The 25,810-nt window shown below is 44.5% G+C and overlaps 1 protein-coding gene across 2 annotated transcripts in view; it reads left to right on the plus strand.

Moving 5' to 3' along the window:
• SIL1 (SIL1 nucleotide exchange factor) overlaps positions 1-25,810 on the plus strand; it is a 242,464-nt gene that overhangs the window by 52,698 nt on the left and 163,956 nt on the right. The window contains exons 2-3 of one of the 2 annotated variants that reach the window (XM_017891294.1): positions 18,310-18,424; positions 24,984-25,122. In XM_017891294.1, the coding sequence (XP_017746783.1) occupies positions 18,320-18,424; positions 24,984-25,122 (244 nt within the window). In that variant the 5' untranslated portion in view covers positions 18,310-18,319. The remainder of the gene's footprint in view (positions 1-18,309; positions 18,425-24,983; positions 25,123-25,810) is intronic. The other variant, XM_017891295.1, reaches the window with a different exon arrangement.

The following is a 25,810-nucleotide window of genomic DNA, read 5'->3' on the forward strand; positions in this document are numbered from 1 at the left end:
CCAACCATTTCTGGACTTCTTAAATTTTTAGAAGAGCAATATAATGTATTCATGTACCAAATGTCCAGTTTTAACAGTTTCCAACCCATGGGCAATCTTACATTGTTTTTTAATTTTTTAGTGTGATAAAATATATACAGCATAAGGCTGGGCACAGCAGCTCATGGCTGTAATCACAGCACTTTGGGAGGCCAAGGTGGGGCAATCACTTGAGCCCAGAAGTTTGAGACTGCCCTGGGCGACATAGTGAGACCCCATGTCTACCAAAACACACACACAATACACTCTTATATACATATACATACATGCACACACACTCTCATACCTGTATACATATATATACACACACAGAACATAAAATTTGTCATTATGATGCTCCTCTATTTTATTTATTTAGTTATTTTTTAAGAGATGGAGGTCTCTCTGTGTTGCCTAGGCTGGCCTCAAACACTTGGGCTCAAGCTATCCTCCCACTTTAGTGAGCCACCACACCCAGCAATATTTGTCCTTTATGTGTCTGGCTTATTTCACTTAGAATAGTGTTTTAAGGTTTCATTCATATTGTAGCATGTATCAGAACTTCATTCCTTTTTGTGGCTGAATAATATTCCATTGGAGACACACACACACACACCCACACCCACACCCACACCCACATTTTATAAAAATCCACTTATCTGTGATGGCTGTTTGAGTCATTTTCATCTTTTGGATATAGTGAATAATGCTGCTGTGAACATTCACATTCAAGCATCTGTTTGAGTCACTGTTTTCACATCTTTTGGGTATCTACTTAAGCAAAGAATTGCTGGGTCATATGGTAATTTTATGTTTAGCTTTTTGAAGAGCCACCAAACTTTTCCATAACAGCTGCAACATTTTATACTCCCACCAGTGATGTATGAGGTTTCCAGTTTCTTCACATCTTCACCAACACTTGTTATTTTCCTTTTGTTTAATAATTATAACCACACCTAGTAGATGTGAAGTGGCTTTGATTGGCATTTCTCTAATGATGACTAATGATATTGAGCATCTTTCATGTGCCTCCAGGCCATTTGTACATCATTGAAGAAATGTCTATTCAAGATTATTGCCTATTTTAAAATTAGGTTTTTGTCTTTCTGTTGTAGGAGTTGTTTCTATATTCTGGATATTAAACCCTTATCAGATGTGTGATTTGCAAATATTTTGTTTTCATTCCCTTGTCTTTTCATTCTCTTGATCACGTCCTTTGCACAAAATTTAAAATATTTTAATGAAGTTCAATTTATTTTTCTTTTAGCACCTGTGATTTTGGTGTAATATTTAAGAAATCTTTGCCAAATCCGAGGTCATGAAGGTTTTGCCCATGTTTTCTTCTAAGAACTGTATAGTTTTAACTTTTTGTTTATTTGTTTTTTCAAGGTGGGAATCTTGCTCTGTTGCCCATGGAGTGCAGTGGTGCAGTCTCAGCTCATTGCAACCTCCACCTCCCAGGTTCAAGCGATTCTTGTGCTTCAGCCTCCTGAGTAGCTGGTACTACAGGTGCCCGCCACCACACCCGGCTAATTTTTGTAGTTTTAGTAGAGACGAGGTTTCAACATGTTGGCCAGGCTAGTTTCAAACTCCTGACCTCAGGTGATCTGCCTGCCTCAGCCTCCCAAAGTGCTGGGATTACAGGTGTGAGCCACCGTGCCCTGCCAGTTTTAGCCTTTTATATTTCATCTTTTAAAAATCCCTGTTTAGTCAATAACACTTTTGTAAAAATCAGTTGACTATAGAGATGTGAGGGTTTACTTCTGGCCTCATGATCCTATTCCATTGTTCTATATGTTATCCTTACATTATTACCACACTTTTGATTAGCCTTATGTTAAGTTTTGAAATTGGACTTGTGAATTCTCCAGCTTTGTTCTTTTTTTCCCCTTAACTTTGCTGGTTTTTGTTTTGGTTTTTTTAAGAGACAGGATCTTGCTCTGTCACTCAGACTAAAGTGCAATGGTGCTGTCATAGCCCACTGCAGCCTTGAGTTGCTAGCCTCAAGCAGTCCTCCTGCCTCAGCCTCCCAAGTAGCTGGGATTACAGGCATGAATCACTGTACCCAGCAGTTTTGTTCTTCTGCTTTGAGATTGTTTTGGGTATTCAGGGTCCCTTGAAACTCCATGTGAATTTTAGGATGGGTTTTTCCATTTCTGCAAAAAATGCCACTGGAATTTTGAAAGGGATTGCATTGCATCTGCATATTGCTTTGGGTAATACTATCATTTTAGCAGTATCATATCTTTGAATCATGAACCTAAAATGTCTTTTTATTTATTTGTGTGTGTGTGTATGTACAGAAAAATTGGAATGGAGATCTTCTTTTATTTCTTTAGCAGTGTTTTGTAGTTCTCAGTGTAAAGTCTTTTGCCTCACTGGCAAAATTTATTTCTAAGTGTTCTTTTTGATGCTGTTTTAAATGGAATTGCTTTCTTAGTTTCGTTTTTGGATCGTTCATCTCTGGGATATAGAAATACAACTGATTTTTGAGTGTTCGTTTTATGTCCTGCAACTTTACTGAATTTATTAGCTCTAACAGGTTTTGTTTTGCTAGATTTGTGAAGGTTTTCTATGTATAAAATCATGTCATTGGTTGGTCGTGGTGGCTTATGCCTATAATCCCAGTGCTTTGGGAGGCTGAGGTGGGTGGATCGCCTGAGGTCAGGAGTTTGAGACCAGCCTGGCCAACAAGGTGAAATCCCGTCTCTACTAAAAATACAAAAAATTAACCGTATGGTGCGTGCCTGTAATCCCAGCTACTTGGGAGGCTGAGGCATGAGGATTGCTTGAACCCAGGAGGCAGAGGTTGCAGTGAGCCTAGATCACACCACTGCACTCTAGCCTGGGCAGCAAGAGTGAAACTCTGTCTCAAAAAAAAACTACAACAACAAAACCATATATATATATATATATATGTAATCTGCACATAGAATAGTTTTATGTCTTCCTTTCCAATATGGATGCTTTTTATTCTTTTCTTACCTTATTGCTCTGGCTAGAACTTACAGTATTATGTTGAATAGAAGTGGCAGAAGTGGGTGGCTGGGCGCAGTGGCTCACACCTATAATCCCAGGACTTTGGGAGGCTGAGGTGGGTGGATCATGAGGTCAGGAGATGGAGATCATCCTGGCTAACACAGTGAAACCCCATCTCTACTAAAAATACAAAAAAAAATTAGCCAGGTGTGGTGGCGGGCACCTGTAGTCCCAGCTACTTGGGAGGCTAAGGCAGGAGAATGGCATGAACCCAGGAGGCGGAGGTTGCAGTGAGCCGAGATCGCGCCACTGCACTCCAGCCTGGGTGACAGAGCGAGAGTCTGTCTCAAAATAAATAAATTAATTAATAAAAGAAGTGGTGAAAGTGGGTATCTTTGTCGTGTTCTTGGTCTTTGGGGAAAAGCTTTCAGTCTTTCACCATTAAATAGGATGCTAACTGTGTGTTTTTCATATATGCCTTTTACTATGTTGAGGATGTTCTTTTCTATTCCTGGTTTATTGGGTATTTTTTATTATGAAAGGGTATTGGATTTTGTCAATTGCTTTTTTGGCATCAATTGAAATGATCATGTGGTTTTTTCCCTTCATTCTATTAATGTGGTGTATTACATTGATTACTTTTCATATATTGAACCACTCTTGTATTCCTGGGATAAAATACAAATACTTGATCATGTTGTAGAATTCTCTTAATATGCTGCTGAATTTTGGCTTTCTAGTATTTTGTTCAGGAATTTTTGCATGTATATTGTAAGAGATAATGGTCTGGAGTTTTCTTATAGTGTCTTTGTCCTGCTTTGGTTTCAGGGTAATGCTGACTTCATAGAATGAATTAGGAAGTGTTTCCCTTCTCTTCAGTTTTTGTGAAGAGTTTGAGAAGGATTGGTGTTCTGCTACCCTTCTTAACAGGCACCTTGCTGGCCAGTAAGTGCCTGTTAAGCTCCTACCTTTTTGGAGCTCTGGCTTTGAAGTTGGGCCAGGTGAACTTTTCCATACTTTGTCTTGACACTTCCATCTTGGCCACCTGTCTAGGCAGCCAGCCATTCTGATTATGCAGACTGGAAGCTGCCCTGACAGGGTCAAGTTGATAAGTTGGACTTTAAGACTGTGGCTTTTTCCATGTGTTCTCTGTTTCCTTCGACTGATGAGTGTATGGTCTGATCTTGGGTTTGCTGAACAAGAACAAGGCCTCTGAGCCATCCAAGAGATCAGAACAAGTTAGCTGGTAAGGGAGTAGGTTTTTTGCTGAAAATAATGTAGTTTAAAGTGTTTTCTCAGATATGTAACATTTCAGGGTGAAAGATTCCATTGAGTACAGTTTTCCGTAGTTCTAATTTCACATATGATCATAGAGGTGGCCACACACACTTCTTTCCAAAGTAGTAATTTACATATGTGTGCCATTAGGTTCTGCTGCTTCCACTTCCACTCAACAATTTTTTATGCACCTGCTTTTAAAGATAGGGGTCTTGCTATTGCCCAGCCTGGAGTGCGGTGGTGTGATCATAGCTCACTGCAGCCCTGAACTCCTGGGCTCAAGTCATCCTGCCACCTCAGCCTCCTGAGTAGTTGAGACCATAGGTGCACCACCATGTCCTGCTAATTTAAAATTTTTTTTTTTTTTTTTTTGTAGAGACAGAGTCTTACTTTGCTGCCCAGACTGATCTTGAACCCCTAGCTTCAAGTGATCCTCCTACCTAGGCCTCCCAAAGTGCTGGGATTACAGGTGTGAACCACTGTTGCCCGGCCAGCACCTGTTTTTATGTATTACCACAGTCCATATTTTTACCTGTTTTAATGGCAATGTTATTTTCCATTGTACTCTTCCAGAGGGTTCATTTTAGATTATTGATTTTATTAAATCAATGGCTGTTTTTTGAGTGCCAGGCAAAGTGCTGGGCTATGAAGAGACAGTGGTATGTTACACAGACAGTTGTCTCTCCCCCTGTGGAGCTCCCAGTCAGATGGATTCTAGTTATATGCCTATGAAATAGAGCTTCACTGATACCTAAAACAGCCCTGGAGAGGATGAGGAGGTTGTGCAGTCTCTAGCTTTGGTTCCTATTGCTGCCTTCTAAAATGCGGGTGAAGTCTTGGCAGGACAGTGTCAGTTCTGCTTGTAACTGGGCTCTCAGCAAAGCACAGGATGGAAACCCTGTGACCACGGCAGAGATGGCTCTGAAGTGGAGCTGCCGCAGCAGGGAGAACTGCTGTTTCCTAGGCAATACTCTGCTTAATATTTTTAGCATGTGGTCATGACAGAACTAAATGTGGTTTCTGATCCCAAATTGGTAATAAATGTAGCCATATTTAGAGTCAGAAACAATGCATTTAAAATCCTCTGCTCCTTAATTGTCCTGCCAAGTGCTGAGTTTAGGTTTCTTTGTTTCTTGGCTACCTACCCAGCTTCCTACCATCCCTTGGAGAAGGTGCCCGGATTTTCTCTGGGCGTTAGGTGGGATTGTGAAAGCCGTGAGTTATGGCTCCCTGAGCTGTGTTGAGAGGCATCTGATTTTTGTGTTTCTGCCCACATATGTAAATGTGTACATTTTAAAATTCATCTCCCTTTCAAGTTTTTAAGGATCTGGTATTATAAATAGTCTTGGGCTCTCAGGCGTGTTAAAAATAAAATGTTTCAGTTGCCGACTTACCTGGAAGACATAGTCAATACCAACATGGTAGTAGCAAGTCCTGTGCTTGGTGACCCATCCTCATATTGTTGCTAAGTGTTTCTGTAAGTAAATGCTATTTTCTTGGGGCTCCCCAATTAGTTTAAGGAGTACCCTAATTATTGCCTAGCTCATTATTACAAAGTTGTAATTTGTGTCTTTTTTTTTTTTTTTTTTTTTTGAGACGGAGTCTTGCTCTATAGCCCAGGCTGAAGGGCAGTGGCTAGATCTTGGCTCACTGCAACCTCCGCTTCCCAGGTTCAAGCAATTCTCCTGCCTCAGGCTCCTCAGTAGGTGGGACTACAGGCACCTACCACCACAACTGGCTACTTTTTGTATTTTTAGTAGAGACAGGGTTTCACTGTGTTGGCCAGGCTGGTCTCGAACTCCTGACTTCAGGTGATCCACCTGCCTCGGCCTCCCAAAGTTCTGGGATTATAGGCATGAACCACTGCACCCAGCCTTGACTAATTTTTGTATTTTTTAGTAGAGATGAGATTTAACCATGTTGGCCAGGCTGGTCTTGAACTCCTGACCTCAGGTGATCCACCTGCCTCAGCCTCCCAAAGTTTTAGGATTACAGATGTGAGCCACCACACCCGGCCCCAACTAATTTTTATATTTTTTAGTAGAGATGGGGTTTCATCATGTTGGCCAGGCTGGTCTTGAACCCCTGACCTCATGTGATCCACCTGCCTCAGCCTCCCAAATTGCTGGGATTACAGGTGTGAGCCACTGTGCCTGGCCTTTTCTTTTTAATAATTATGCTGTCTGAGACTAAGATGTGGAAGGCCACATTATCCACGGAATGTGAACAGGACATCATCCACCTGAGGCAAGTGACAATATCTTTTGTATATTCTGTTCCATAGTATGGTGCCCAGTGTGCTCAAGGAACTGACATTAATGCTGAAATTATCTTTGTGTGGTATTTGCTTTTAGAGTGTGAATGCTGAATGTTTGCAATAGAAATGGCACACAATTTGTACTTGCCAGTTAGCAGATAGTTCATTTAGAGCTATGGACTGGAAATCATACCTTCTTCCCTATTTTAGCCCCATTAAGAGGTCCTGATGTTTTCTGGAAGCTTAGAGACAGCAGGGGAAAGGAAAGATGCATTCTGATCTCTCCTCCCCCCGAACCCCAACTGTGGTATCTTATTGACTGTGGTGTGAAAGTCCTTGGTGTTCTTTGGGAGCAGGCTATAGAGAAAGCCCATTGCGCATACTGTCAGGAGATCCAGTTTCTATTTTAAAAGGGGAGGGAAGAAAGAAACCCTGGGACCCTTACTTCCTGGATGACAGCTGCATCTGTCTACAGTGGTCCCAGCAGTCTAGGTCAGCTGCATTTGCCCTGGTTATTCCTACTCTCCCTGACTCTCTCTTAGAGGTAGGAGAGTGGCAGCAGGAATTTGGAGACAGGCCTGAGTCATCAGGAAGCTGGACTCTGAAGTGTCTGATGTCAGTCAGCTGGCACTGATGCGGAGCCAGCCAGCATTGCTTAAAGGTTTCAATGGAAATGTGTCTATAACCACCCAGAGTATAGTCCAGGTGTGTGGGCCGACTTGTGGCTCAGGGAAGCTAGTCTCCAAGGAGGGGCTTGGTTGTCAGAACAGAAGACAGTTCTACATGGGGGTGAAGCCCTTGCTGCTTTTGTTTATCCTGTTCTTTGCTCAGAATTTTCTCTAATAATAGCAATGAGTGCTATAAACTTCTTGAGCCCTCATTTTGTGTCAGGCACTGTGCTATATGCTCTATGTCATCTCATTTAATATAGACAGTCATACTACAAAATAGTTACTCTGAAGTCCCCTTATAGATGAAGGGGTTGAAACTTGTAGAGGTTAAGCATCTGGCCCAAAGTCACACAGCTAGTAGGAGAGACTTGGCTCAAAATCTAGAGCCCACATTCTTCCTATTACACTGGAGTGGGTTGGAAGGGAATGGAGCTTCTGGTAACCTTGATTGTTATCAGACATGGGCTGATCACTCCCAATACCTCAGGCAGGGTCAAGGATCAGGTCTAAGGAGTAGGTCCCTTTGTCTGTATCTTCCTAGGAACTTACAGTATAGGACCTACTGGAAAGTACAGACTAGAATTCCTCTGATTCATCTGGTCAACTGCTGGTATGTTTAGTCAAGCCCCATTCACCAAAGAGGACTCCATTTTTGTCTGCCATGTGGAAATACTTCTGTCTTGTGTATTTTCTGCATGGAGGGGTGAGGTGTCAAGTTCTTGCCAGACAGTTGGGTGTGTGTATATACATGGTGTGTGTGGTTGTGGTTTGTGTATGTATATATGTGTGTGTGTGCTTGGCACTGGGCTCCATGAAGGGGAGCAGGGATGCTTTTGCTTCGTGTACAGCTAGGAAGCTTGAGTGATAGGAGGTTAAGGGATCAAGTCACAAAGGAAGCCTGGCTGCAATCTGAGTCGAGGGATTTCTTCTTCCTGAATGCCTGTGCCCATGCCTTGGCTGGTCTGTGCCAAGGGCATTTAGTAATCAAGGTGCCTGTGTGTGGTGTGTGTGTGCACTCGTGTGTATGTGTGGTGTGTGTTTGTGTGTGGTGCAGAAACTTGAACATAGTAGGGGTGGGTCTTTCCACAAGAGGGCCCCAGTAGGCTCATTTAAAAATTTCTGTCCTGACACAAAATGTGCCTTTTTATTTATACTGTTGCAGAACAAATAAAATGATGAGTCCAGTTGCTGTGGCTGATTTCACAGACCCCTCAAGAGACAGCATGGCTGTGGAAAGAGCATGGCTTTTGGGGCCAAACTGGCTTTGAATTCTGACTCTATTGCTCTGTGGCCGCATGAACTCTGGCATGTTAGTTAACCTTTCTGAATTTTGGTCCCCTCATGGGTAAAATGAGCAGCATATTGGAACCACCTCAGAGGGTTGTTGTGAAGAGTAAATGAACTTAATACTTTGCTTGCAACATGGAAAGTTCTCTATAAATGTTGACTATAATTATTATTTGACATAATTAATTTTCCTCTGGGATGGCCAGATAGTATATTTGAATACTGGGGGAAGGGGTGGAACTGGGGTATTTCTCTTTCTCTGCCATGACGATTGCTACAGTTATTATTACAGTTCCACAAAGTGTAAGGACTAAAGCCTCCGGGCAGTCTGAGGCATGACTGAGTGCCCAGAGAAGGTAGAATTGTGTCTGATGGGAGTTTCTTCTTGGAAAATTTACCTCCCTGCCCCCTCCTTCTGCTGGAGTGACTGATGCCATCATTGTCCTGAGGTCATGTGTGTTGTGGGGTAGCTCTCCATCAATCATAGGAACTTATGTGTGGCATTGAAGAATCCCTCTGTTGCACCCTTGGAGGGATTTTTTTTTCTCTGTTCTCATTAAGACTCTAGTGAAATGTTGAAAAATCACATTTAGAAATGTGGCCTCAAATCTTCAAAATTTAGTGGACCCATTGAGCCTTTTGGAGTGCTTTTGAAGGGCCCTCTGACTGCCTCATTGCCAAATCCAGTGACTAATCTCCTGACATTGTTGCCTACAACTGGATTTTCTCATGATTCTCCACTCTCTTGACCTGTGTAGGTCTGCACTAATGTGTGACAGCTCCTCTGATTTCCTTGCTTGCTCCCTTTTCCTAACCTGCAGCCATGAGCTGAAGACTATGCTTGGCCTACTGTCCTTTTCTCTCTAAGGTTTCTCCCTAGAAAGACAGTCACTCTGCTCCTGTTGCTTTGGTTATCACCTCTGTGCTGATAGCACTGGAACTCTTGCCCTGCCTTAGCCCTGTCTACCTCTTCGTCTTCAACAGGTATGAGGTTGCCACAGCCTTCGTCGACCCATTGATAAGTTCCATGCCTAATGGCATTGAATTCCAGTTGTTCTCTATGTAGGTATTGAGTGCCTGCCGTGTCTTCTGGGTCTTCAGCAGTCCAAATAAAGATTGAGCCTTAAGCTTACTTCTAGCATTCAGATTATTTGAAAGTTGTGGCCAAGTAGGACAGATCTGGAGAGGGCCAGGCTAGGCTAGGCTTTTTATTCAGTCACTCTGCTTGTCATGTGATTTCTTGTTTTTTTTTTTTTGTTTGTTTTGTTTTTTGTTTTTTTTGAGACAGAGCCTCACTCTGTCGCCGTCTAGAGTGCAGTGGTATGATCTTTGTTCACTGCAACCTCTGCTTCCTAGGTTCAAGCAATTCTCCTGCCTCAGCCTCCCGAGTAGCTGGGATTACAGGCGTGCACCAAGATACCCGGCTAATTTTTTTGTATTTTTAGTAGAGATGGGCTTTCGCCATGTTGGCCAGGCTGGTCTCGAGCTCCTGACCTCAAGTGATCTGCCTTCCTTGGCCTCCTAAAGTGCTGGGATTACAGGCGTGAGCCACCATGCCCGGTCATGTCATGTGATTTATTTTCATTGGAGGCACTATCTTTTGTTTCTGTGATTGCAGTTTTTTTTTTTTTTTTTTTTGCTAGTTTGTTTAGCTCCCTTCTTGAAGATCTGTATTCTTCTCTACTGGAGTGGGAATGGAGTAGGTCATGTTCCACCTCTGGGAGTACAGCGAAAGGGCTAGGAATGCCCCTCACTGTTCTTTCCATTTCATCCCATCCCATGTTGCCTTCCCTCCAGGTGTCTATTCCCAGCTGGGCCTGTGGAGCCCTTCTTGGCTCCCTGTGCTCTCTGGCAGGGCTAACATCTGTACTGCCACTGTTCTCGCTTGCAGGCTGCACAGTGGATTTTGTAGCTCTCTGTAGCTCTTTGTAGCTCTCTGGTTAGGCAGAGGCTTGGATTCATTGTGAACCCTCTACCCTCCAACATCCTCCTCTAATAACCTTTTTTCTTGGGTGCCTTGGGTTTGTTGAGAGCAGTCCCTCTTTGCTTGGCCCCAGGCACGACTTCAAAACATGGGGGAGATATTATCCCCATTGTACAAATGGCCACTGGCTCAGGGATGTTCCAGTCCAGCCACCTAGCAAATTAGGGGCTGGACTAGTTAGAAGCCACATTTGTTTTGCTATTCAAGGACTTTCCATTTAATTGCTGTCTACCTCTTGACTTTCTGTTTAGTATTGTCTCAGAGGGAAAAAGCTTGTTTGCCTTGACTACTCCAAACTTGTTTTTCTTGTCCTTCAAATTATTCTTTAAAATTCATTTCTTTTCTTAAGCCTTTGCACATTGTTCTCCCTTGTCAGGGGCATCCTTTCAGTGTCCTCTTTGCATTGTTTCCTTAGCTTCATATTTGTCTGCTTAAATTAGGTAGTGCACTTCTGTTTGTGTAGAGGTGAGTGACTGTACGTGTGCATATGAGTTTGTGCAGCCCATAAATAGTAATGAATGTGTGTCTGTGGAAGAGCTCATCCTCTAACCTTCAGTTTGTAAAGCAGGTGATTGTCCTACAGCTGTTGCTGCAGCTGGCAGTTCTGCATGTTGGTGGCTTGGCTCTCTGGATGCCAATATATGCTGGGAAAAGCACTGAGTGGGCTGGGTCTGCCTTGGGGCTCAGCAGGAAACTGCCTCGGGTTTCTCCCTTTTCAGCCAGGAGGGTCATCCTTTAACATATATTTCCTTTACCTCCTGGGAGTAGCTACCCAACAAAAGGCTTTGGTCCTCATTTGAGGCATGGATCAGCTGGAGACTGTGTGGATCTAACAGGGAGTAGGAGCTTTGGAGAGTAGTTGCCTGGCCTGGCCCTGATGGGCTGTGGGTCCAGGGGCAGCAGTCATCATTTCCATTCCAATGATGGAGTTGGCCGGGCACCGAGGCTCAGGCCTATAATCCCAACACTTTGGGAGGCCGACATGCGTGGATCAGTTGAGCCCTGGAGTTCGAGACCAGCCTGGGCAACACGGTGAAACCCCATCTCTACAAAAATAATAAATAAAAAAAAGCCAGGTATGGTGGCACACCATACCTGCTACTTGGTAGTAGTCCCAGCTACTCGGGAGGATGGGGTGGAAGGATTGCTTGAGCTTGGGAGTCGGAGGTTGCAGTGAGCCGAGATTGTGTCACTGCACTCCAGCCTGGGTGACAGAGTGAGGCCCTGCCTCAAAAAACAAACAAAACAACCAATAAAAAAATGGAATGATGATTAGATGCTGGGTGCTGGACGAAGTACTTCCTATTCATTGCTTTATTTAATCCTCGCTACCAACCTTTGAAGTAGAAATTCTTAATACACCTATTTTATAGGTGAAGAAACTGAGGCCTAGTGAAGTTGTGTCCAAGATCACATAGCTAGGAAGTGGCAGAGCCAAGAATTGGCCTTAGGTCTGTCTGACTCTAAGTCCATGTGTTTATACTACCCAGTGTTTTTGTTTCTTTTGTTTCTTTCCTTCAGTTTCTTCCTTATAAAATGGAAGTAGGAATTCTTGCCCTTTCACATTTCCCAGGAGATTCGGGAAAACAAATACATGAACATACAGTGTAGGTTAATAACATGAGCATTTTATAAGATGGAATTCCAAGGGCTCCATGGCAGTCTACCAAGTTGGCTTTGCTTGCCCAGGACACTTAGAACCTTTTCCAGTTCTTTCTGTGCTCTGGTTCTGAAACTCAGCTACTGCCCATGGGTCCTTCTAGGTGTGTCAGAAGCTGCCAGAGACCCAGCAATCCCGCTCCCTCTCCCTTTATTGACTTCTTGCCATCCTCATCCCATTCTTTTGTTTTCCATTCTGGAGAAAAGACATTAAGGAGAGATGTCTTGTTTATACAGGGCCCAATCCCCACTCCCAGTCTTGTCTAAATTGGTGGAAGACATGAGACACTGAGAGAGGTGGGGACTGAGTGACCTCATCCCACCTGCTCCCCAAGCATCTGCTCTGGGCTGCAGTAAGCTGGCAATACAGATTGGTGAGTGTATCCAACCTCTGTTTAAGCAGAGGTACAGCCTACAAATGGACACTTTTGATAGAAAAATGGGCATCTCAAGTACCTTATTATCTCTTCTGTCCCAAAGCCCAAGGATAGTTAAGGAAAGAGTTACTGGTGAAACACTGAAATAGTTTCCCCTTTTCTGGACAGAGTGATGGTATTTTATGTCAGAAGAGGGCCATAAATATAAAGATGTAGGTCTGTCCTCCATTGAAAGTCAAGGACGATGAGAAGGATTTTTTTTTGTAGGGTATGCAGGGGCCATTGATGAGGTGAACCCAGAGTTTATGCATGGCAAGTGGTTCGGGAATGGCACTATCATCAGGCCAGGTGTGCCAAACTGTGCCTCAATGGGATGCCATGACTTTGGCTTTACTTATGCCAGGGACTGCAGCTGGCTTTTGCTGCTGCTGCTGCCTCTGTCCCTGCTTGTGATGGTAGGCCATCCTGGCAAAGCATAGCTGTGTGCCACTTCCCTTTCCCCTTTTCCCTTCTCCCTCAGCTTTAGCATAAAGCCCGGGGCAAACTATGCCTGCCACTTCTTGAGTAAGGAGCAAGACCAGGTGACGTGGCTACAGGCCAGGCCTTAAAAGGACGAAGAACACTGTTTTCCATGCCTGCTTGCTGCAGAGTTGGTACTTGCCCTTGCTCTCTGAATGCCCCTGTGAAGTCTGAGGAACTGTCTCACACCTTTCTCCCAGCCTCACCTAGGTCTCTCCTCAGTCCTCTCAATCCCCCCATCCCTCTCCCACTGCCCAACTCAGCTCCATGTTCTTGTTCTCTCTTTCTCTCTCTCATTCTCTCTCTCTGTTTTGTGGAAAAATATATGGAGGCAGTAACTGGGTCAGGCGTGCAGTCCATGTGGAATTATTGAGGGAAGATGAAGGATCCACTTGTGAATCCATCTCTCATCCTTAGTATTGGCAGAAAATGTTTCTGACAGTGTTTGCGTGTGTGCAGGAGATGGAGACGGCTGGGAGCCCTGTGGGAGCTGCCATTTCTCTCACCCTCCACTCCTCTTCCCACTCCAAGGAGTGGGGGAAGCTGCTGTGTGTGCATCAGCTGCCCCTGACCTCTTCTTCCTCAGTCCCTTCTGGGCCTCCTCCTTCTGCTCGTTTGTCTTCTTTGCCCTTGACTGTTTCCTTCTCATTTAGCTCTTCCTCCTCTTCTTTTTCCCCAGCACCAGTTTCGTTGTTGATCCCCGGCTGTAAGAAGGGAGCTCATAACTCTGTGTGTCTGTGTGTGTGTGTGTATACACGAGTATCTCATGGAAGGGGAGGGACATCTGTGGCTTTGGGTTAATCTTTGTTTTATTGTACATTGTCTTGATAATACTGTGAGTCCCCTGCTTCTATTCTTTCTTCTTTTTTTTTTTCCCCACAGCCAAGGCTGCAGCATTAACAAAAGTATAGAGCAGTACAGGCAGCTCTAGGGTTGTGCCTTCTTAGGAACTGTCTCCCTAGGCCTCCCTAGCCTTCTCCCTCCTGATGTGGCGACCCCTTGCCCCTTGCTCATCCTCACTCAGCCTGGCCCCTCTCCTGCTCACACCCAGGGATGACCAGTCACCTATCCAGAACCTAGTGTGGTGCTGTGAACTCAATCCCTGCCTTTCAGTGTGATTGGTGCCCCAGGGAGCCAGGTTGCTGGGGGAAGCTCTCGTGGCACTCAGCCGTTCCATTTTGTCGGCAAAAAAAAGAGGGGGGGAACTGGCAGAAAGCTAAGGCTTTTGCTGCTGGGTGAGTGTAGCAGCTATTTTTAGTACCCGAGCCTTTGCTTTTCCATTTGGCTGTGCTTTTTTAGCACAGTGCCGGTCCAGCAGGGCTGTTTTCCTTCATGGCTGCAGATGTCCTTAGGGAAAGTTTCTGTCGGCCACTGAGAAGATGTGGGCTGTGCAGAGGGGTAATGGCTTCTGAGAGTGGGTTCAGGCACGCTTTAGGTCCCACTGCAATCATGCCACAGGTCCAATTTCTTAAGGTGAAGCAGGGAGAAATGTGGCAGGAGTGGGATAGAGAAAAAGTAAACACCACATTCTTCAGAGGTGTTGCCCTGTAATTAACTCACTTAAGCCTCAATTGAGTAAACTGCCTAATGAGGTATACTGGGGCTGGGGGGTAATATTAAAACTTCTTATAAGGTCTGGGCTAATACTGACACAGCCTGAATTTTCCTAAGGTTTTCGGGTTTGTTTTGCTTGTTTTATTTTGTTTTTCTTTCTGCCTTTCTTTCCTAGATCATTTGCTAATTTGGATTAAGTTTTCTTGACTTCTATCCTAGTTTACTAGAATATTTTCACTTTTCCAAATAGAAACTCTTCAATATTAAGGAGTAACTCTCCATTTTCCCTTTTCCTTAACTCGGTAACCACTTTTCTACTTTCTATCAAAATGAATTTGTCTGTTCTAAATATTTCGTATAATCAGAATCATACAATGTCTGAGCTTTTGTGTCTGATTTATTTCACTTAAGACAATGTTTTCAAGCTTCCATGTTGCAGCATGTATCAGAATTTCATTCCTTTTATGGCTGAATAATATTCCACTATATGTGTATACCACATTTTGAAAATTCATCTTTTGATGGCACTTGGATTGTTTCCACCTTTTGGGTATTGTGAACAATGCTGCAGTAAACATTGATGTACATATATCTGTTTGAGTCCCTGTTTTCGATTCTTTGGGGGATATGCCTAGGAGTGGAATTGCCGGGACATATGGTAATTCTATATTTAGCTTTCTGAGGAGCCACCAAGCTATTCCCAAGTGGCTGCACTGTTTTACATCTACACCAGCAATGTACGAGGGTTCCAGTTAATCCACGTCTTCACCAACACTTGTTATTTTACTTAAAAAAAATTACAGCCGTCATTGTGGGTGTGAAGTGGTGTATCATTGTGGTTTTGATTTGCATTTCCCTCATGGTTAATGATGTTGAGAACCTTTTCATGTCTCTATTGGCCATTTGTATATCTTCTTTGGAGAAATGTTTATTCAAGCCCTTTGCCCATTTTTATTTAAAATTTTTTTTTTTTAGTGACAGAATCTCACTCTGTTGCCCAGGCTGGAGCACAGTGACATTATCATAGCTCACTGAGGCCTCAAACGCCTGGGCTCAAGAGATCTCACCTGAGCCTCCTAAGTAGCTGGGACTACAGGTGCACACCACCACACCTGGCTAATTTTTTAAATTTTTAGTTTTTTTTTTTTTTTTTTAGAGAAGATGGCTAGCTATATTGCTCAGGCTGTTCTTGAACTCCTGCCTTTGCCCATTTTAAATTGGGATGCTTGTCTTTTATTGAGATTTAGGAATTCTCAACACGTTCTGGACAATATACCCGAACAGACATGTGATTTACAAATATTTTCTCCCATTCTGTCTTTTCACTATTTTGATAATATCCTTTGAGACCCAAAAGCTTTTTAATTTTGATGAAGTCCAATTTATCTATTTTTCTTTTGTTGCCTATGCTTTTGGTGTTATATTTAAGAAACCATTGCCAAATCCAAGGTCATTAAGATTACGTCTATGTTTCCTTCTAAGTTTTATGCTTTTAGCTCTTAAAGGTAAGTCTTTGATTCATTTCTAGTTAGTTTTTATAAATGATATAAGGTAAGGGTCCAACTTTACTCTTTTTTAAAAAATTTTTTAAATTTTTTTGAGCTGGAGTCTCGCTCTGTTGCCCAGGCTGGAGCGCAGTGGTACAATCTCGGCTCACTGCAAGTTCTGCCTCCCAGATTCATGCCATTCTCCAGCCTCAGCCTCCTGAGTAGCTGGGACTACAGGCGCCCGCCACCATGCCCAGCTAATTTTTTGTGTTTTTAGTAGAGATGGGGTTTCACTGTGTTAGCCAGGATGGTCTCGATTTCCTGACCTTGTGATCCGCCCACATTGGCCTCCCAAAGTGCTGGGATTACAGGCATGAGCCACCGTGCCTGGCCCCAACTTCACTCTTATACATGTGGATAGCCAGTTGTCCCCGTACCATTTGTTAGACTGTCCTTTCTCCATTGAATGGTCTTGGCACCATTGTCAAAAATTGACCATATTTGAGATTATTTCTGGACTCTCAATTTTATTCCATTGGTCTGTCCATCCTTATGCCAACATCACCCTTTGATTACAGTAGCTTTGTAGTAAGTTTTGAAATTAGGAAGAGTGAGTCCTCTAACTTCTTTTACTTTCTTAGATGGTACTCACTCTGTCGCCCAGGTTGTAGTGCAGTGGCACAATCTCAGCTCACTGCAACCTTCACCTCCCAGACTCAGGTGGTCTTCCCACCTCAGCCTCCTGGGTAGCTGGGACTACAGGCGTGTACCAGCACACCCAGCAAATTTTTTTATTTTTGGTCGAGATGGGGTTTTGCCATGTTGCCCAGGCTGGTCTTGAACTCTTGAGCTCAGGCAGTCCACCCATTGGCCTCCCAAAGTGCTGGGATTATAGGTGTGAGCCACCAGACCCAGCCCTTTCTTCATTTTTGAGATTGTTTTGGCTATTCTGGGTCCCCTGAAATTACATATGAGTTTTAGGATGAGTTTCTCCATTGGGTTTTTTTTTTTTTTTTTTGAGAGGGAGTCTCGCTCTGTCGCCCAGGCTGGAGTGCAGTGGCCGGATCTCAGCTCACTGCAAGCTCTGCCTCCTAGGTTCATGCCATTCTCCTGCCTCAGCCTCCCAAGTAGCTGGGACTACAGGCGCCTGCCACTGCGCCTGGCTAGTTTTTTGTGTTTTAGTAGAGATGGGGTTTCACCGTGTTAGCCAGGATGGTCTCGATCTCCTGACCTCGTGATCCACCCATCTCGGCCTCCCAAAGTGCTAGGATTACAGGCTTGAGCCATCGCGCCCGGCCTCTCCATTGGGATTTTAACAGAGATTGCTCTGAATCTGTATGTTGCTTTGGGTAGTGTTGTTATTAACAGTATGAAGTCTCTAATTCATGAACATGGGATGTCCTTCCATCCTTATATTCTTTTAATTTTTTTTTTGGAGGATTGGGGTCTCACTCTGTCACCCAGGCTGGAGTGCAGTGGTATAGTCATGGGTCACTACAGCCTCAACCTCTAGGGCTCAAGTGGTCTTCCTGCCTCAGCCTCTCATGTAGCTGGGACTACAGGCTCACACCACTGTGCCTAGCTAATTTTTTTGTTTTTAAAATTTTTTTTTTGTGGAGACAGGGTCTCACTGTGTTGTGTAGGCTGGTCTTGAACTTCTGGCCTCAAGGGATCCTCCCACCTTTGCCTGTCCTTTTAATAGTTACTGGGGCTTGTACTTTGATTTGTTTGACTGTTTGAAAGGTGGTGTGAGAGGTTTTGTGACTTGGGAATATTGAACTTTGCTGTCTTAGAGGATATTGATGCCATCTGTCTTCAGGTAGGATAATGGGTGTGTTTTAGAAGTGGGTGGTTACAAAGGCTTATGTGGATTTGTGCCCATGTTTGTTCACACACAGATCGGTTGGTTAGTTTCCCTCTCTCCTTATCATAGTCAAGACCACCCGCCACAACCTGATAACAAGTTCTAATGAAGAAGGAAGGGACCAGGGCTGTGATAGCTCATGCCGGAGTCCCGATTGATTGTATGGTTCTAGCCAGGGCATATCTCTTATTGGATGGCTGGATCCACCATGGGAGACAGAGGCTTCAGAATTAACTAGAAGTGGTAGAAGACTCGTTATATCTCTATGCAGGAAATGTCTGACATGTGAGCAAGTGATAACACGGGAATCACAGTGCGGGGGAATCGAGCACTAGCTTTTCACTGACCTTCTGTTTTCTGTGCTTGCACCTGCAGGTCCCTGACTATGGCTCCCCAGAGCCTGCCTTCATCTAGGATGGCTCCTCTGGCCTTACTGCTTGGGCTGCTGATGGCTGCCTGCTTCACCTTCTGCCTCAGTCATCAGAACCCGGTAAATGTCTTTATTGCAAGTGGGAGGGATCCTCGATGAGGTCTTGAGAAGGCCTCCCTGTCACCAGGGCTGTTGTGGGAGTAGGGTGGGCTTTTATGTTTCTTTCTTATGTGAGTGTGGCTGGCAGTGGATCATGGAGTAGGTAGACTTCTTCCTCCCCATCCCTGTGTCTTCTGGCTTCTGTTTAAAGCTTATGGCACAGTTTCCCTTTGGGGAAAAGATGATGATGATAAATTAATAATTATAATCTTCCATGTACCAAACCTTGTAGTGAGTGCTTTATATTTATTTTCATTTAATCCTCCCAACAACACTATGAAGTAGGCAGCTGTAGTTTTTATCCTCCTTTTGAGGAGAAGACTAAGACTCAGAGACATTAGGTAACTTGGCCAAAATCACACAGCCAGTTTGTGAGAGCTGTGAATGTCAGGATTCTTCCCAAAAGCTGAGTGCTTGTGTGGTGGGCATCAGTTCCAAGTAAGACTCTTTTTCTTCCTCTCCTCCTCTCTCCCTTGTACTTTCTCAGTTCATCTCCATCTCTGCATCCTCCTTCCTTTTGTCTATAGCTCCCTGTTCTTTCCGGGCCACACTTCATTAACCTAGAGCTCACTGCTCAGGGCTTCTGCTATTGCCACTGGCAGGAGGAGAATGCCCGAAAAGGCTCTGAGCTTGGCCTGGCTGCAGCACAATACGGTTCCTGGCCCTGTTTACTTGGCTTGTCCCAGTAACAGCCTGCCCTTGACCAGCTCCTAATGCCCTCCCTTTCTTCTCCCTTGATAAGGTCCCACTGTCAGTTATTTGACAGTTTCACCCTCCCCTGGCCACCTTCCCCAACCCCTGGGCTCCCACTAAATGTTGGATAAAGTGCTGGAAGCTCTGGAGCGGGAGGTCCTTGAAGTGCAAATGACAGTTGTGATGAATTTAATAACAATCCAGCTTAGCTGTGGTTCACCTCTGGCTCATGGCAAGCTTCCACCTTCTCTCTGAAATCATTTGTTTCCTCTCTGCCTTTCCCCCCACTTTGTGGAGCAGGAGAAAACATACAGTTGGGAGTCACGAATCCTTTTGAGTTTTTAATGCCCTCTGAGATCCTGTTGGTGCTATTTGCCTCTTATTCAAGGACAGTGAGAATGGGATTCCAGGGGACCCTGAGAATGGGACTGGCTACAGCATGAGGTTGGGGCTGTCTCTGGCATGGATTGGCAGTGGAATGGTCCAGAAAAGAGCCTTGAGGGACCAGGGCTGTGTCCCCTCCCCAACTTGTAGCTCATGAGGATGCCGTGCTCCCCATCGTGAGCTTTAGCAGATGCACAATTAACAAAGGCATGCTGATGAATTTACTTAAGGACCGAGTTAGGAAGTCCCTTTTGGATAATAGTCCAACCAAATAGATGAGCTTTCAGAGCATAATTATTCTGGCCCATTTATATTAGCTCTATTGAGTCTAGTCTCAGAAAAATGTTAATACTGACTTTCATCAACAGAAGCTGCTTTTATCCTTATGTCTGTTCCTAAGCTGTATACATTTGTCATACTCTTTTATCATGTGCTAAGCACAAGTAGGAGTTGAAGCATCTTTTCTCTCATACCATAAAAATTGTTGCCCTGATGTCATTTAAAATCTAAATTATGCAGCCAGCCACCTTCAGAACAGTGAAAATGGGGTGGAGGTGGTTATGATCCTTTCTTCAGAGCCCGGAGTCCAGGTAAATGCTCCTGATGACTTGGAATTGTCCTCCCCAAAGGCACTGGGGCAGGTTCATGCCCACCCAGGAAAGGCTGGCCGTGTGTATCACAGTATGATCTGGAGCCAGCTTTCCTTCCTGGCTCCTGCTGCGGTACTTCCCTGGGATGCCACATCTCAGGAGGCATGTAGATGCTGAAGGGCTGTGGTTGTGTGTTACTGGCCTTTAAAAAGGTGGTGAACAACGAGGCAGGTAAAGTAGTGGAGCCTTGTAGAAGAAGCACAGGCCCTTCGTAAGATCCCTTTTGCCTCACACTTTGGCAATTTGACCCTTTCTGAGCTTTGTTTCCTAATCTGTAAAACAGGATTGGTACCTTCCTCTTAAGGTTTTAGTGTAGATTAAATGTGATTATATATAAAGCACCTGGCATTGAAACTGGCACAATATGGCCAATAAATGGTTAATGAATGTCAGCTGTTGTTTTTTAGTATGGGGGTGCTGCTTCTCTGGTTTAATTTGGGCTGTGTCAGGCAGGCTTCTGTCCCAAAATGTTGCCCTGGCAGTCTGTCTCTGTTACAGTGTCTGTCAACCCACCATTAGAGATTCATTCATTCTCTTGGATCTTGAAGGCTTTGGTTTTTAAGAATCTCTTATTCAGATACAAGCGCAAGGAAGTGTGACATGGTAAGCTGTTGTCAGCTAACACCTTAGCTAGGATTTCTTGCCAGTCACTTGAGAGGAAATTGGTATTTGGAATGATGGTGATAGGGAGAAGAGAGTGCTGATGATCCAGCATGGAAGGGAGCCCTGAGGAGCCAGCTGGGAAGGCACCAGAGCACGGGGTTTACTTCATGGCTGACCAAGGGCTGGCCTGCCTCCCTCTCCTGTTCAGGACACTGCCTAGGCAGAGTGAGGCTAGTTGTGCTTGTTCTTTCTCTGGGACTGTGGTTTCTTACCTGGCCCATGGAAGTCTTTGCCAAGGAAGGGCATGTGCTGGTACATATGCTAAAGTGATCTCAGTGTCCCAGCATCATTCCCTCAGCTCTCAGGGCACAACTTATTAGGACATCTGACTAAAAAAGAATCATAGAAGTGAGTCAAAACTTATGTATGGGCTTTGGAGCCAGGTAGGTCTGGACTTCAATCTCTGCTGTGCTTTTCTGAGCAGTGTGATTTTGAAAAGCCCCATATCTGTCCTCCTATGGGACTAATATGATGTGCTTCACAGATGAGACTTGGATGAATTGAGGCATGGAAGGCATCTTGCCCCGGTGCCTGCCATATGATCAGGGCTTAATAAATGGTAGCTGCTGTTATCATTACAACCTCATCCTCTTGATGCTGCTTTTTCTCAAAACCTTTTCTGGAACTCTGCTTTTGAACTCACTGTCCAGCCTGTGGTGTGTTCATATCATTGAACCTCTCTCAATGCTTCTGAGCCCTTGGCCTTTGAGGATAGCTAGGTGTGATTTAGGCAAAGCATCTAAAGACTCCCATAGCCAGGTCTGGTGAACAGGGTGAGCACAGATAGGGGAGAACCAATTTTGTGTCAATCCCCACTAAAAATCAAGGTGTACTTTAAAATGTACTTTTAAATGTACAGATTTTGTGTTTGTGTCTTAAAATCTGGTTCCAAGATGATACCTAGAGGAGGTGCAAAAAACATTTTGAACAGTGACAGGATTGTTGCAAAGGAGTCTGGCCTCCTTAGGACTTGAAGCATGTAGCTCAGTGGTTCATCAGTCTCATTCTCTCCCTCCTTCTCGAATCCACGCTGTTAATCTTGTTAATGAAATCTAGAAAAAGAGGCTTTCCCAACCCTTAGCAGTTAAATGAACATCGGCGTACCTCGATTTTGAAGGGCTTCCTGTGCTACCTTCTTATCACCATCTCCCTTGCCCCTCTCTGCTTCTCTTGATGAGAATTTGGCTGCTTGCTTACAGCCTGCCAGGAATTACCCGGCTAATAGGTAAACTGAAACAAGGATTGAGGCTGGGCATGGTGGCTCATGCCTGTAATCCCAGCTCTTTGGGAGGCAGAGGAGGGAGGATTGCTTAAGCCTAGGAGTTCAAGACCAGCCTAGGAAACATAGGGAGACCTTGTCTCTACTAAAATTTTTTTTTTTAAAAAAAGGTTGCAAATTGATGCTTAGATATTTTAGTTTGGCCCTCTTAGTGTTCTAAAAATAAGAACATTTCACATAAAAATCTGGATTTCTGTTTTCAAGTTGAATGCCTGCGTGACAGTGGTAGACCAGCTGAGTAGCAGCTGCTTCCCTGAGTCAAGGCAGGAGGGCTCCAGTTTCTACAGTCCCACCACTCCCTGTTGTTTACACCTGGTCCACTGATTTACCTGCATCCCTGCCTGGCCCCTGGGACATTTCATTGACACACCTCCAAGGTAAATTTTACTGACTTTCTCCTCGTCCTGCAGTCTAATGCTTCTGACCAGGGCTGATCCTAGTGTATATAGATAGGCTGTGGTACTTAGCAGACAGGGTGGTCTTTGCTCTGGAATATGAGGTGAGTACCTGCAGCAGACTCATGTGCTTTGGGCTTTCCTCAGTCTAAGGCACCCAGAAGACACACCTGCCTATGGGAAGGGGCATTCATTCATCTATTTGTTCAGCAGTTTCAAACTAAGCCCTGTGCTAGGCATGGGGGTGATGAAGGAGATTGACATGGTGCCTGCCCTCTAGAAACTCAGCTTGTTGGAAGTCCTGATGTCCATGTCCTCAAAATGGAGGGTGCCTCTTGCCAGTGTGTCTTCTCTGTAGTCTCGTAAGCACACCTATTCTTCTATTCCTAGTTTCCTTTTGAGCTCAGATTTGTGCAAACTTTAAGTTGAAGGGATAGGAGGGGTTTGAGGCACCAGGCTGCGCAGGTGACATGCTTGAATGATGCCATATTGTATAGTCACTCCTGGATGTCACAACACAGTCTGGAATCTATGACTGCCTTTATAAGTAATAACACAGCCACCATGTACCCAAGGCCAGTGGTTTACAATGTAGTACCTTATCTAACTATGAGCTAGATGTTGTTATTATTTTCATGTTGAAGATATGGAAACTGAAACTTAGAAAGTTAAAATACTTTCCTGAGTCACAAGAAACTGGGATTTGAATTATTCAGCATCTTAACCACTATGCTGGAGTCAGTGCCTCTCATAACTATGCATATAACATCTCCCAGGTGTGGTTAGATTTGAGAGCTTCTTCTTACCAAGATATTTTCCTTACTGGTCTTAGTAAGGCCTGAAGTTCTGTCATCTAAATTTCATGCCTTTATTTCTTGTTAAACTGTAAAAATTCTTGGAGGGGCTCTACATTGTCATCACCAGCACCTTAACATTTTAACCTTTCCTCTGGCAACTAAAGATCAGACATTGAGGGACCCAGGCAGGAGGGAATCCTTATCTAGAGTAAGGCACTTTTTTTTTTTTTTTTTTGGAGACAGGGTCTTGCTCTGTCACCTAGGCTGAAGTGTGATGGTGCCATCTCAGGTCACTGCAGCCTCTGCTTCCTGGGCTCTAACGATCCTCTTGCCTCAGCCACCCAAGTAGCTGGGACTATAGGCGTGCGCCACCATGCCTGGATAATTTTTTTGTGTTTTTTGTAGAGATGGGGTTTTGACGTGTTGCCCAGGCTGGTCTTGAACTCTTGGGTTCAAACAATCCACCCACCTTGGCCTCTCAAAGTGCTGGGATTACAGGCATGAGCCTCCACACCCGGCGGAGAACGAGGTGTTATTTGAAAGTTAAATAACTTTCCAGATGTATGCATATAACATCTCGCAGGTGTGGTTAGCATTGTTGGGAGACCAAAATGAGATCTATGTAAAGTACCCAGCACGGGTTTGGGCTCACAGGAAGATTCCAAGAAATATACTTTTTATTACTTGGGGAGAGATTGGCAAGCAGAGAAAAAGTGATGACAGGGGAGGTGGGCAGGCTGAAATACCTCCCCATTTGCTAATGTGGGTTCCTCCTTGTTTTCCCAAATGTAATTTCCCAGAGCTCTGGAACCCTCTGGTTCGAATTTCCTGAGGCCTTATTACTTTTTTTGCAAGAACGGGTTTAAAAATGGGATAGGAAGGATGAGAGTCCAGGCAAGAGCAAAATGAATAATACTTTGTATTTATCTTTCATCGCTGTCTCCTGAGCTGAGAATGCTCCAGAGACACCATCTCATTAATCCACTATGTTCTGCACAGGGTGGAAGGAAACAGGTTTTAGGAAGTGGTTTCCAACCTGAACGTCTTCCTCCCTCAGCCCAGCTGGATTCTCACCTTCCCACTTGCACCCTTCCTCTATGGTTTGCAGTGGCTCATAGGCACACTGGGGGATTGCGCCCTGCTGGGATGCTTGGGAATCAGCTGGGCCTTAGCTGCCAGCTTTTGTGCATCTGTAGTGGCCATTTGAGGCCTTACTCTCCCATTCATGTATGTGTTTTTTTCTTTTCTAAATATGTGTATTTTTATTGTAAAAATAATACGTACGAGTTTTAAACATCAAACAGTATAATGGCATGTCAAAAAGTGAAAGGCTTTTATTGTTTCCTTTTGCCAGCCCCTGTCCCTAATGTGTTCCCTTAACACGTTCAAGATACCATGGGATCTTCTAGAGTCATTCCCTATGTGTTTTCAAAAGTACCACATACACACAGGACAATATGCTGCATTCATTTAGCTGTATCACCTCACATGTGCTGGTTCTGAGGCTGACCTTGTGAAAGGAGCTGTGGGTGTCCAGACGTGTGTGGCTGTGGGGGAGGGGGGTATGGAGGAAAAGAACGTGCCACCCTAGCCGTTTTTTTTCCTGCTTACCTGGGCGCCTAGTTGCGGTGGGTCATTCCCTGTGTTTTCTTTTCTCAGAAGGAGTTTGCCCTGACCAACCCGGAGAAAAGCAGCACCAAAGAAACAGAGAGAAAAGAAACCAAAGCAGAGGAGGAGCTGGACGCCGAAGTCCTGGAGGTGTTCTACCCGACGCATGAGTGGCAGGCCCTTCGGCCAGGTATCAGGCCCAGACCTGTCCCCACAAAACACACTCTGAATTCAAACTGTGTATGTCCTTTGTCCCCACAGGGCTGCTCCTTCAGGCTGCTCCTCTCTGGCCTGCGGGAGGGAAACAGCATGGTCCGTCAGAGTGGTATCTGCTGCTGCAGGGCTCAGGGACCTTCATTTTCCAGCAGAACAGAGATTGCAGCATCTTAGTGCCCTGGAAGGAAGGCAGGTGGTGGGTGGCTGTGGTTTCTGAGCAAGTGATTGAAAACTTTCTTTCCCTGCACTTCTGAAGCACCGGAGAGGCACTGACATGTGCCTCGCTCTGCAAATGCTATTTTGGGCTCTGCTGCTTGGCTCAGTGCTGCTGAAATATTGTTCATGGGAGAGTCCTGAGCGCCAGTGTGGGGCAGGTGTGTTCTGTTGTTAAAGGAACCTGTGCCGAGAAACGGGCTGGTCCTGGCCTGGTTTTTAAATAGTGCATCCTCGGAAGGAACAATATTCTAACCCTTTCGTGAGCCTGGGCCCAGGGCTTAAAATAATGAGAATAGTCAACAATTGCAGAGTCTTCACCATATTCAAGTACTGTACTAGGTGCTTCGTATGGGTAATCTGGTTCAATTTTCACAATAATAGGAACTATTATTATCAGATGAAAGCATTGAGGCTCAGTGAGGTTAGGTAACTTGTCCTATGTCCTC

This window comes from Rhinopithecus bieti, unplaced genomic scaffold (genome assembly GCF_001698545.2).
Source record: "Rhinopithecus bieti isolate Rb0 unplaced genomic scaffold, ASM169854v2 scaffold_20170, whole genome shotgun sequence".
Taxonomy (NCBI): domain Eukaryota; kingdom Metazoa; phylum Chordata; class Mammalia; order Primates; family Cercopithecidae; genus Rhinopithecus; species Rhinopithecus bieti.